Source organism: Poecilia formosa, unplaced genomic scaffold, assembly GCF_000485575.1.
Source record: "Poecilia formosa unplaced genomic scaffold, Poecilia_formosa-5.1.2 Scaffold381, whole genome shotgun sequence".
NCBI lineage: Eukaryota > Metazoa > Chordata > Actinopteri > Cyprinodontiformes > Poeciliidae > Poecilia > Poecilia formosa.
Window position 1 is genome coordinate 144,865 of NW_006800320.1, and position 13,361 is coordinate 158,225.

The 13,361-nt window shown below is 40.1% G+C and overlaps 2 protein-coding genes across 5 annotated transcripts in view; both read right to left on the reverse strand.

Moving 5' to 3' along the window:
* Window positions 1-5,646, reverse strand: part of gkup (glucuronokinase with putative uridyl pyrophosphorylase) — a 20,013-nt gene extending 14,367 nt beyond the window's left edge. Inside the window, exons 1-5 of the mRNA XM_007575567.2 lie at window positions 5,501-5,646; window positions 3,759-3,865; window positions 3,608-3,652; window positions 3,370-3,523; window positions 3,218-3,289 (exon numbers count right to left, since the gene is read on the reverse strand). Coding sequence (XP_007575629.1) covers window positions 3,218-3,289; window positions 3,370-3,523; window positions 3,608-3,652; window positions 3,759-3,865; window positions 5,501-5,557 — 435 coding nt within the window. The 5' untranslated portion in view covers window positions 5,558-5,646. The remainder of the gene's footprint in view (window positions 1-3,217; window positions 3,290-3,369; window positions 3,524-3,607; window positions 3,653-3,758; window positions 3,866-5,500) is intronic.
* Window positions 5,647-5,736: 90 nt separating this feature from the next.
* On the reverse strand, window positions 5,737-12,056 carry usf1 (upstream transcription factor 1). 4 transcript variants are annotated; one of them, XM_007575570.2, is made up of 11 exons: window positions 11,855-12,055; window positions 11,175-11,235; window positions 10,984-11,033; window positions 9,621-9,736; window positions 9,316-9,426; window positions 8,961-9,114; window positions 8,183-8,270; window positions 8,007-8,065; window positions 7,561-7,655; window positions 7,349-7,477; window positions 5,737-6,444 (listed from the first exon to the last, which is right to left on the reverse strand). In XM_007575570.2, the coding sequence occupies exons 2-11, from the start codon at window positions 11,180-11,182 to the stop codon at window positions 6,355-6,357; spliced, it is 900 nt and encodes a 299-aa protein (XP_007575632.1). In that variant the 5' UTR covers window positions 11,183-11,235; window positions 11,855-12,055; the 3' UTR covers window positions 5,737-6,354. The 4 variants fall into 4 exon arrangements, with proteins under 4 accessions (XP_007575632.1, XP_016518116.1, XP_007575631.1 ...); XM_016662630.1 differs by having other exon boundaries at window positions 11,175-11,337; XM_007575569.2 differs by having other exon boundaries at window positions 11,175-11,430.
* Between the last annotated feature and the right edge of the window lie 1,305 nt (window positions 12,057-13,361).

Consider the following 13,361-nt stretch of genomic DNA (forward strand, 5'->3'; position numbering starts at 1 on the left):
GAGAGGGCTATTCCTCATCTTTGATAGTACCGCAATTGATATCTGTACCTCATTCACAGTAAAAGCAGCAATGAGAGAGAGAGATGGTGTCATCATGACCGACTTTCATACCAACAGAGCGATATTTGTGGGCGTGAGGGCGAGTTAAAAACTGTTTTGGGGTCAGAAATCCACTCCGTTTCTCACTCTAGTGGAGGAATATTGCGCAAGGCAGTGCACTAACCTGGGAGATTTTTATTTTATGGAAAAGACTAATATTAGTGCACTGCCTAAGACAGTGCATTAACTTGAGAGCAATATTGAGGCTTTTATTTTGAAATTTTCAGTAAACTTCATTTTAAAGGGGCACAATAATCCCATGTGTAATAGTGGTTGGGTTAAACCTGTCATATAATGCCCGAAACAGCAATTACCTGTTGTGAAAAAATATGAAGGCTTTTATTATGTAGGGTATGTGATGCTCTCATTTCAACAGTCCATTGTAATTGTCAGTTAAGAGGTATCAAGTTTCATGAGTCATTTGGTACTTACTTCTTTTGCTGATCTGCCATATTGTCTGTATTAAGTATTCCGTCAAGGTGCCATTTCTATATTTCTAAATGTCAGATCAGCCTTCTGTAGTAACTCAATGTTTCACCATCACTGTAGTTTTTAATTGCCTGCTCAGCACCAGTATATGAGGTCATAATGTTCAGTTCCAATTGTGTCAATGACATCAGCAGTGATGTCATCACCCCGGGCAAAGTATAGGGGGGAATAGTGATGACAGTTCTGGGGACCCTGACCAACAGGGTGCCCTCCACATTTAATTTATTTATTTATTGTTCATAGAAATTGAAAAAAAAAATTGGGACCCTGTCAATTACAAAATTAATCATATTGTATTTTCAAAGATTGTTTTTAGCAGTAAAAATTTAATGTTCCCTCTCCCAGATCAAAAAACACACATCCATAAATGCCCTGAACCCCCGCTTCCCCTGCATGAAATGGTTGTTCCTGCTTGGAGCGCTTCACCGTGATGCTGTTCCACTGCAGATAGTGGAAAACACGAACAACTGTGGCAGTTACTATGCTGCTAAGAAAAGTAATAAAGTCAAGTTTGCAAAAAAAAAAAAAAAAATAGAGAGAAAAAGGCAAGAGTCTCAATTTATAGCTCAGTTTTTCTCCGAGAGGTGGGTAGACTGTGTAAGATTAACAACCATTTAGCATAGTTAGCTTAGCTACAGACTACTGATTACCTCCATTTCACTAGCATTTAACGAATTAAGGAAAAAATTATCAACATATTCATATATTTAACTTGTCCCTTGTACCTTTTACCACTTAACAGATGAGTAAGTCAGCAGCAGCTCTTACCCATGTCCCTCCTGACCTGCCCTCTCCTTACTGAAATTAAAGCTGCAGTATGTCACTTGTATTAAAATTTTAGTGGTTGCGATTTTGCCTAACCCACACATTTTGCCTAACCCTAACCAATACTAGTCTATTCCTAACCCTAACATTAACTAAAACTTAATTTGCACCTTACCTCTAAACATTAACCCTGACCCAAAGTCCATCATATTAGGACCGGGCTTTGGTCCTAATATGATGGACCTAATGTGACACTGGACATGTATTGGTGCGTTCACACCAAACACGTTTCGAGCATCAGGTGCATCTGGTTTGCATTCAAAGTCTATGTGGAGGCGCGTCGAGGGCCATTGCGGCGCGCTTCGAGCATCTAGCACGGTGCAACTTGAACCTTTTGGAGTGTTTGACACATCTAGCGCATCCAACTCTCCACATAGACTTTGAATATAAACCAGACTCACCTGACGCTCAAAACGTGTTTGGTGTGAATGCACCATTAGAATGTTCAGTTCTTATGGTAACAATGACATGAGCAGTGATGACATCACTCTTTGATGCATCAAATTAATCGCTCTCTTGAATGTAGCACACAGACTGTTTATTCAGACCTGTTCCTGTTTCAGACTTATAAGTTATAAGTTATGAATCTTCTACAGGAGCATTGTTAAAATTATTTGAAGGCACAGAATCAGCCCAGTACAGGTTCACATTCTCAGGTGAGAGAGACTCATCTGGTATAAAATAAACTTTTCGGTACTGGAATTACACCAAAGATAAATTAGTTTAAATCAAAGCATATCATGAATATGTGTTCATGTACTCCATCTTAAGTCCAGAGCATACTAGTTTTTTTGTTGATTTTGCCACCACTAGATGATATGCATATAAGACATAACATAAACAGCACTATTCAGAGATGCAATGAGTTTATAGCAGTTGTTCGAATGATCTAATCGTCTGTTGATTTGCAGCAATCCACGTTAATAGCAGATATAGAGGGCCCCAAAATAAAATTCCGCTTTGTCTCCATGGAGGCTTGGGCCAGCAGCCCTGATGGCAATATCTCCACAGAACATATTAAAGATTGTGACTGTAGCATGTGTTACACACATCAGGACTGGTGTCAGTGTAACAGATGCTGATTTTCCTGTAAAAAGTATAGAGCAGGTAGGAGTGATGAGGCAGAAACAAATCTGTTCTTCACTAATCCTCCTGGAATCTGTTCTGTTTAAACATTTATTAAACATTTCCAAACAGCACCAGATATGAGCTTTCTTCAAAATAATCATTGTGTGCATGTTATTTTCATTGTCATTCTAGACAATATACTTATTCCTGTAATAAACAGTTTTAGATCCTTTAATACAAAGGTACAGCTTATGTCACACACTTAAGTCTCAGAATAACCCCCATTTGTTATATATACTAGTATTTTTTTTATCTGTACACCAACATGTTCACAGAAAGACACAATATAGCTAAACAGATTCGACTTATGTAACGTAAAAACGATCTAAACAACATAATATTACTTTCCAACAACTTTCAGAACCGTTTTATTTCATAGCTGATAACTGACGGTATATTATATTTAATTTTGTCCTTCATATGTTTCTTCATGTCCCTCCAAATCCCAGAAGAAAGAGGACAGTTACAAAATTAATCTATTATAGTCTGATTCAACTTGACAATTCTGACTTCTTAACTTAAACGCTGTTGAACTGACGTCAAACCCAGCTCTGAGTTCCGACTTCCCCGGTAACTGGAACGCAGCATAAGTTTAAACTTGTCAGGTTTGAGAGCAGCTGCTCATTTGAGGCAGAGCATAATAATTCTTATATCCAGTCACTTCATAGAAGCTCACCTTGGACCTGAAGAAGCGGATAACTTGAGCGATATCAAAGTTCTGATCAGCACACAGCATGTCTCCAGCAATCTGCTCAAACACAGAGAAAGAAAAGGCTGAATGTTCATCGCCGTGCTACCCGAATGACCGACATTCTGTCTGCCTCGTACCACAACAACGTCATCATCCAGCTTGCGACTCCTTATGACGAGCTCCAGGTCAGCCACGGCCCCAAGCTGGTCCTTCAGGGTCGTGCTGCCATCGTTCACTATGTTCTCCACCGGGAAGTCGTTAGCTGTGGCCCAGCGCTCGTAATGCTTGTACCTGATCAAAGGAGAGGTAAAGGATTTGCAGCAGCAAACTCAGGCAGTAAGTCCAGATCAACAGCAGCTTGGTTCTGCGACTCACTTGTCTGCGTTGGTGACCAGGTAGACCTCCGTGAAGAGCTGCCGCCTAGAAAGAAGCAACAGGTGACAACAGAAGGTTGTGAACTCTTAACTGGGACATTCCACATCTGATAGTGTTAGAACAATTCATGTTTGGTGCCGGTCAAACTTACACGTTGACAGTTTCCCACCAGAAGTCAAGAATCTTCTTCCCTCCAGTCCCAGGAAGCAAAGCCTTGGGTACACCGGTCAGATGGCTGTATAAACCTGTGTTGTCATTCTGGGCAAAGAAACAAAGATTCCCCAAAGCTTTACTCTCAATCTCGTCTTCTTTCCAGCTCATTCATGGTCCAGGTTTTGCTTCACTGTGGTTTTATTTTTGAATAAATCCATTCAGGCATCAAATACTCTTTATTTGTTCTGGTTCCCATTGCTTTGGTTCAATCAGAAAATAGTGACATAGGAAATTAAAAACATTTTTGAATCAACATTTAAATTCCAAAATAGTTGTAGGTTCAAAAACTAGAACAGGGGTGTCTAATATGCACCCATTTGTGATTTTGTGTAAATACACTGCGTTTAGATTATTGTAATTCTTTGTATTTAGGGTTGGACCAGAACTCCCTGGAGCAACTGGAGAACATGCTGCAACCGTCTTGCTGACCAAAACAAACAGACGTGACTCTATTACCCCTGTTTTATGCACCCTTCACTGGCTCCCTGTTGTTTTTTGGGTAAAATATAAGGTTTATTGATTGTTTTTAAGTGCCTAAACTCAATGAGTCCTACTCTTGCAGCCCTATACTCCATCCAGAGCCCTGAGGTCAACTGACCAGCTTTGACTGGCTGTCCCTAAAGCCAGGTTAAAGACTAGAGAGGACAGAGCCTTCTCTGTGGAACCAGTCTGTTAAGCTTTCTCAGTTAGTAGATCAGTTTAAATCCAGACTGAAAACACATTTATTCTCCCCGACCTTCAACACCAATTAAAGAGAAAAGGAACAGGGGAGAAGAAAATCGCTGCAGATGAAATTAGTATGTTATTTATATTATTAGTTTTTGGTATTTTCTGCCAATTTCATAATTGTCTCGTTATTATTATTATTATTTATTTATTTATTTATATTTTACCCCCCAAAAATTATTTTATCTTCTTTTTATTATTTATCTACTCGTGATGTTGTGATTGACTATCTTATTGGACCGGTTGATGGGTCAGCCTCCAGCAGTGGTTAGAATTTAGACTTTTCAAGAAGCCAATCAAAGTTGAGTGGTTTAGGTTTGACACAGAAAACCCAGGCAACGTGCAAAAGAGGAATAATAAAGGGAATAAATAACACTTTTGACTGCCTACGGTGTGATTTTCTCCATAAGCCACAGAGGAGCTTGGTTTAAATTCGCACAAGTACTCAGAAGTGCTGCCCCATCTCCGTGCCAAATCCCCTAACTCAGCTGGCCCATTTTATGTTTGTACCATTTACTATGGTAAAGCAACACTTCTGTCACATTGTTCTTGATATTAATTTCAATGGGAGGTTGAGCTCATAAATTCGGCACAATGAAAAGGTAACAAACGCTGTTCCTCGAACGGAACTACGACTTTTAAAAGACCTGCACCCGTTACATTGTTACGGAGATCTGCAGAACCGCGCAGTGCAGAGAGGGGACGCTGGACATGGCTTCACTTCCCAGAACTTACACAACTCCCAAATCACTTAGAGCCGAACGTCCCGCTGTGAGGGTACGAACGTGTAAGTATCGAAAAGAACGAATCAATAGACACCGATAGGAGCCAGGGCGGTAGGTGATGTTTAAACGCCACTTTCTGTAACGCGGTTCTTCGCAGAGTGGTCGCACTTTCGTGAAGGACGTGAACTTTGCACTGCTTGTTCTGCAACAAACCACAGAGGTAGTTTACCTTAATCTGTGTCTGTAGGACAGTGCCGTGGCCGGCTACTAGCAGGATGCAGATCATGGATGCAGGTCGGGTCGTTCTGGTGAGGCTTTAAAAATGCAGATTCCACCGAGGATCGTCAAAACTCTAACCTTACAGAGAGAGTACACTTCCAGGTGGACCCTTCAAATTAAAACACCACCGTTTACAACTCAAGCTAACAAATTCATAGATAAATTTAAAAAAACAAACAAACAGCATTTTACTATTTACATTTTTATTATAAAGACAGACAGTTATCATCCAATGTTTGACTTCCAAACCCATTTCATTCTTTACTTAGTGGTTACATTGTTGCAATGTAACCACAGTCCCCAACAAGCAGAGAAACAAAAGCAAACCCAGACTTTAATCTGGATGATAAACTTGGTATAGACTGCTTAAAGTGACAATGATAACAGACATCAACACAAGAATGTAATGTCTAGAGACATTAAAATGAGTGCGTTTATACTAAGTACAACAGAGTTTAAGCATAAGAGCTTCCTGTACTGGAGTTGAATGATCGTTCATACATGCTCATAGTAAAAGGCATCAAGAAGAGCTTTCCTGAATCTGATAAAAAAAAAAAAAAAACACGCTGCAGGTCCATTAAGTTAAAAAATAATGTTATAATTCCTAGGTAAATTACATAATTGTTAAGAGCTTAAAAAAATCTGGAAAATTTCACAAAGGGTGGATGTGAATATTCAAAACAATATTCTAATAATTAACCCATATTGTGCATGCTCAATGACAAGATACATATTTTCTAAGCATTTCAAGTACTCTTTTGGCCCATTAGTATTCATCTTCAAATACTTCACTGGCAACAGGCTTCACTGAGGATCCGAGCTCGATGACCCAACAATGCCATGCTGTCGCAAAAGGTTCCTCAGGATCTGATTCTTGGATTCCCAGTTTTCCACCTATGAAAACACACGAATAAATTATCTAATTTCTTAAGATAGTATTAGAAACACGCCGACTATAAGCTAGAATTTGAGGTAAAAGACTTTAATGACGTAAGCAGAAGGGATAAGTTCCATCTTAGGATGACCTCTTGACCTGGTGGAGGTGGTGGGAGTCAGAAGGAATACGTGTTTACATCCCTCTTGTTAGTTGATGTTTTTTTATGCACAAATAATACATGTACCTTTTTTCAGTTTTTTTTATTCAGTATGTTATTTTTCAGTAACTCTACAGTATTTTTCTACACTCTAAATTCCACCCTTATTGCTTCGATTTTTGTATTTTTTGCATAAATTTACTTGTTTCAACTTACGTATCACTTTGTTGCTGAATTTCCCTACAGAAAAAGTTATTTCTATTCTATTTGGACTGCATGTAGTTGTGATTGGCCACAAGAGTTCACCAGAGTTCAAAGTAATGCAGTCAGAATCAAATACTGATCAAATTTTTTCAGGAATGTTTTGTACGACGCCGTATTAGGGGCACTGTAGATAAAAAAAAAAAGAAAAAAGAAAAAGGGAGGAGTAAATTTCTGAGAAAAAAACTGAAATTCTGAGGTTGTTTTCTCAGAAATCTACTCCATATTTTTGCCGTCTACAACGGCCCTAACACATCGTCATAGTTTGGAGACTTCCATAATTGCACACAAAATTCCTAAGAACCACTTTTCCATCTTGCCAAAGACGGGATGTCTGTCCACAACACAATAAAGTACTGGATTTAAATTGCCTTCCAATCTGAACATAACAACCCTTTCTATACATTCACATTTTTTTTCTCCTAATCATGCTGTTGAATCGCGTCCAAACGGCATGATTAGAAGACACCTGTTAATGTTACACACACCGCACGCCGACGTACTTCCTGTCTTAGTAGTTGGTTGTCGACCCGCAGTCGTTCCAGAACGCTGATATCTTCTCCCAGCTTCATGTTGCTTTGTCTCAGCTCTTTGATGTAATCGCAGGCTTTTGACAGGATCCCCCCTTTACTCTGGAAAAACGCCCAGAAATGATGTAAAAGGTCGAGGCAGACCAAACGGTAGTTGGTCAATTTTGCCCGGGGTCAAAAGTTACCTGGCCTGTCTTGGTGTAGTCGATGTTACACTCTGGGATGGTCTTTGACAGCTGAACAATCCAGTTGTTGATCTTGTCCCTGCGCCTCCGCTCGACTGTTGGAATATTATTTTTGAAAACGGAGATTTCTTAGAAAGCTGTTTTAAAAAATACCCCGCGGAAAATAGAGCTGATAATATCAAACTGTTAGTAAAACCCTGTTTTACAATGAATGCCTCAGAGCCTAATATGAGTATTTCACTGCTTGTCACAGCTGGAAAGATAGAGAAAACTCTGTTCTTATTGTTCTTAAAGTGAACTTGGAATCAGCTGAAGTTAGCATCTGCAGGACAGAGGTTTGCAAAAACTGGAATTAAAGAAATAATAGCCACTAAAAAGCTGCATCTCTGACCAACAACTAGATGAAAACCCAACAAAATCAGAGCGCGTTAAGCATGCATGCCAACCTTCGTTGTGCTGCGCTCGCCGTTTTTCATCCCTGGAGCCCCGAGGAGCTTCCTGCTTTCTACGCAAACAATAAATAGATTTAGATGCTTTATTTTGGGGAGTAGAGAAGACATTTATGAACTGAGGCTTGCTGATTTGAACCAAACAGCATTCTGATGAGTCTGGATGTACTCACGCTACGTATGGCTGGGTGCGCGGTGCTATCGTCCTCTGACTGGATCCGGTTAAAACTTCTTGGGGTGACATCATCACATAAAGCTGACCTTTGAAATAAACCTTACAGTCAACTGCAGAAAGCGACATCTCTTATGCTACTGCTAATTTTTCATCCTCTTTCCACAGCTTTGGACTCAGTGTTTAAGGAGGCAGTATCATGTGTTTTCCAGGCACATAGTGCCATTTTACAGCACAATCAATATTCAGTTATATTCAGTTGTTATAAAAATCAAATATGATTTTAAAGAAGTTGACGTTGTAATTTAAGGCCTTAAAATTGGGCCTCTGTCTCTTTAAAAACTCTTCCTCATGAAACTCTGCCTTCTGAAAGTCGTCTCAACATGGCTCCTCTATTAACCTCTATACAACGTTTTTCCCAGCTTTGCGCAGAGAAGTAGCTCCTATAATGAACTCAGGTGTGTTCTCAGGTGTTTGCCAATTGCTGCTGGCTAGTCTGAAGGAGCAGAGTGGGGGATTTACAGGGGAGGGCTGCTCCCTCTCAGAGCTGCTTGGAAACTGCAGCTCTGAGGAAGAGTTGCATCTTGAAGGCGGAGCTAGATCCACCCAGGCGTTTAGCAAGGCTGAATGGGAGATTAAAGGATTTCTCAAACATGCATGAAAGAATCAAAGCAACACTTCAGGTATGTTTTTGATGAGGGAACAACATTATAACACGATGTACAGCTCAAAAAAGTTGATTTTACATAATACTGCCACTTTAATTGTGCACAGCTTACCTGCTGGGGTGGTCTGGCCCAGCAGAGTGTCAGTAGCTTGCACTGTAGTTACCATGGTGCCAGCAGTGGCTTCTGCAATCGTGGCCGGGTAATAGGCGTACTGGGCCTCAGCGCTGCCATCTCCTTCCAGCCCTTCTGGCTGAGAGATGACTGCCTAAAACCACATATTAAAGACCAGCGGTCACTGAATGGACGACGCGCATCTTAATACCAGTGAAGATGCAAAAAATTTACACCTGAATTTGTTTAGTTTTTACAACTAGTGTATATTTTAGGGTGTTAATTTATTGCTCAATAAGCGGGAAACTGTATGTGCTGCTGATATTGCTCTACAGCCAGAGGGCGCTATTCCCACCTGTGTGACAGTCTGCGTGGTTGCTGGGAAACCAGCGACCAGACTGACAGCGGCTCCGTCTGTCTGGGCCTCCAGCTGGCCATCTGACACCTGGATCACCCTGTAGGTCACCTGCAACCCAACGGGGAGCCGTCAGAGCCCACGCTCTCTTTACTACCGCTTCACATTATGAATGTCCAGCTACACACATCAGCCACACTTATCCAACATGTCAGGTGAGGTCATGAAATGGCCTGCAAATATAAGTGAGTAAGTATTATGTGAAAGGTGTTACTTTCCAACAAATATTCCCGACTCCATCGTACCTGCCCACCAGCTCCTTCTGTCTTGAAGACTTGATACTTGATCTGTGGGTCTGTGAAGGTGGCGGCAGACTGGATGGCAGCGATGGCGGCTGGATCTTCTGCTGTAGCTACAGAGCCTAAACATCCCACCAATTAAAGGGTTAAGACGACGGAGGAAAAAGAAGATGAGAAAATGTGTTTTCATTCTGTTGCGTAATAATTCTGCACAGTATCCATATTGTCCTAAGTATACTTTCTTAAGTATTCATGTTTGAGGTGGACGAACACTGTGTGAGAGCACTGTAGTTGGCAAAATAATCATTTCCAAATAATTGTGCATAATTGTGCATACACCCTCAAGAACAGAAAAATGGGTTCTCTCTCTATTTTCTCTCAGGGATGCAAGAACAAAATGCCATCATTGTGTTTTTTAAGCCCTGGTTTGGGAGATCTTGTAGTTTGTTGTTGACACATATTCTTTTCTTGTGTTCGTGAAACATGAAGTAGAGGTGCTGCAGTGGCAGAGACATATGAAGACTACCTGGGGGATCTGCACCTTCGTTCTTGTGAGATATATTACTGAGCAAAAGTAAGAAGTAACATTCTTATTTCACAGTAAGAATGTTGTTCTTGGAGCAAAGGAACTATTTTTCCATTCTCGCTGGCTTTGTACAGAGTTTTTGTTGTGCTCTTTACTCTCCTCTGCTGGTAACACTGTTTTGTAGCTCACTCCACATCGTTCAGTCCACATACATCCTGCAGACTTTCTGTCTGTCCTGTCACTGCATAAGTCCCCTTCTCACTGTCTGTTTGTGTGTGTTGAAACACAGAAACCTGCCTGCTGCTGTTCTTGAGTAAGCTCTGCACTGGCAACTCACATCTGAATCCAACAGTTAGGTTTTAAGTAGGATTTTAGAGAACTTCATATGTCACTATACAAACTGAAGCAGTGTAATTTCTATCAGCAACAACAACAAAAAAAAACATGTCTGTATGAAGACATGTTTTTTCTTTAGTACTGCCCTGGAGCTGTATTTTTGCATCAGGGCAGTAGAAAATACTGTGAGAATTCCTTTTTTAAAGGTAATAAACTACTTATAATGAATATGGATTTAGTACCTTTATAGGGAAAAAACGCTATTCCACATTTGTCACTGCCAGTTGTTTTGGTCATGAATAGTCTAGAAAGACTAAAGGGAAATGTTCTGATGACAATTGGAATATAGCACAAAGCAGTAAACAGTACATGTTGACTAATCAAAACACAAGTACATGTCTAATGTATCCCCTCACATTAAAGCCAATTGATCTAACAACCACTATACATACGTTAATGTTATTACTTCTATAAAAAGTGAAGGTGTCTCAGAAAGTCTGAATTTACCTTCCTCGTTAACAGTGACACTCCCCTCGGGCTCCGGGCTCTTCTGTTGGCTGCACACCCCAAAAACACAAGAACGAAGGTTATTTTGTGGCTATATTAAGTAAAACTATATTTAAAATGTTAGACTGTTCACTTCTTTTGTTATTGTTATGTGGTACAAAACAGCACGAATGGACTACCATCCCACTCACCTCTTCATTTCAGCCGAGGGTTTTGGACGGGCAGACCGTCTCACTCGCTCCGACAGCCAGGCTGTAGTGATCAAATGACGATTAACAAAACCATAGAGGAACTTCCTTTAAAACTTGGAACACTGATGACCAGGATAAATGGCTCATCTCCGGGAGACTGAACCTGAAACGACTGTTAGCGTTAGCTATGGCTGGAAACGATAGGCAAGCCGCAGCGACCGTTTCCATGGGAGATGACGGAAACACAACGACTGGGCTTTCAAAATAAAGCAAGGAATTACATTTAATGCTAGATTATAAATGCGGATGCGTCAGAGATGCGACGAATATAAGATATTAAAATAAATGGGTTTTAGTTTGTGCTACGTATCAGAATAAGCGAGCTGCTTCGTTTATTTATTTTATTGACTTCACAAAGTTTTGTTCGATGTGACTAAGCTAAAGTTTTAATTTGGACGTTTCACAGGAAGTAAAAGGTTTCACCGAGGAGAACCGAGACATAGTTCACACTTAACTACTTGGCCCAGAGGATTTTTTTCCCAGATGTTTCAGAAAGAACGTTAGCTTCCCTTTGCTTTGCTGGGCGGCATTGCTAACCACAATAAACAACATTTGGTCTAAATTATGAAGACGTTGCTAAATGTGGCGATTGTAAGACAGACTGCACAAGGCGTACTTACGCTGCCGTAGACCCTCCTGCGAAATTTGTCAACACAGTTCCGTCATTGGAGGCACGCATGCGCGACAAGAAAGTTCCAGATTAATTTAACAAATACGGGATGACATCTGGTGTCATCCAACTCGTCGAAAGGAGGTACATCAATGCATAAGAATCCCGCCACTAAATGGCAGTTGCGTTCTGATACTTTTTTGGGTGAAAAATTTCCAAAATTTTATGTCCGGTGATAAAAAGTAGATTTTTGCTTATCAAAATAAAGCACAATGGTCGGTTTCTGATTGGTGTTTCGAGACATGAAATAGTCAGGAATTGTTTTAAAAAATTTTGAAGTTGATTAGCCCCTGATTTAACATTATAAAAGCTATTATACATTATGAAAAGATATATTTGTAATAGTAAAATGGAAAAGTGTGAAGACATTCGGCGGAAGTTCAAGGTAATAACAGCTAACATGACGCATGTCAAATAAAATCGTCAAAGCCTCGAGGAGTCACTGTTGAGCTCAGATATAAAGAAACTTATTTTGGTAACTTTTCGCCAAAATTGCTATTTACATTACTGAATAAGCCTACAACACAAGAAAATGCTAGTAAAAATATCAATATAGATGCTTCCAACAGTTGTTCCCACATTCTAGCCCTGTTTACCACTAGAAGAAATTGACATTGAACCCTCCACGGACAAGCTGGTTTTACTTCTTCAGCAAATATTTGAGGCAGTTAAAATAAACAACTTAATAAGTGCATTTATTGAAATAAACATTTATGATTTTGTTATAGTTTCGAAACATATCGGCTGGAATAAAGAAGTTCAAAAGGCTGGACAGCGCCCGTGGTTTGATCCCGGTTAGGGGAGGGACAACATTTCTGTTTAGAAGAGTTGAACGAAGTAACCACTGAGCTAAACCAGCGCGGTCATCACAGTAGGAAATTTCGTTTATGAATGAAAGCTTTATAATATTTGTCGCTACATGTGAGCGACAATTAGTCACATTTATTCATTTACAATTATTGGAAGTATGGTTTGAACAACATGTACTTCTAAGAGCAGACTTATTGAACTATATTTTAAAATAATTTTTTTAATGTATTGCCATTCTTTCCAGGAGAACCGAGATTCTGAGATTCTGTTTGAACATATCTTATGTAAATTCAATGAAACTCGCTTATGCTCTGCATAAAAACTTAGTTTTAAAGAGTAATTTGAGCATAAAACACTTGGGAACTGGGGTTTTGGCCTTTGTGGGGAGTTCTTTTCTGTCTGCTGTCTTCTCATAGTCTACCACCAGATAGAGCCAGGAGATTGTTCACCTGGAGGGCGGTCCAGGTGTTTGGATTCCATGGACTCGCAAAGATCTGCTTCATCAACTTGGAATATAAGAAGAGTGAGTTGCCAGCAATTCAGCGCCTGAGTGTTTCCTTTTTATGGTACTCTGTGCCTCTCTGAGATTAGGCTCTGTGGTTTCCCAGATTGTTTCAAGTTGCATTTACCTGTTGATCTCGTCGCTG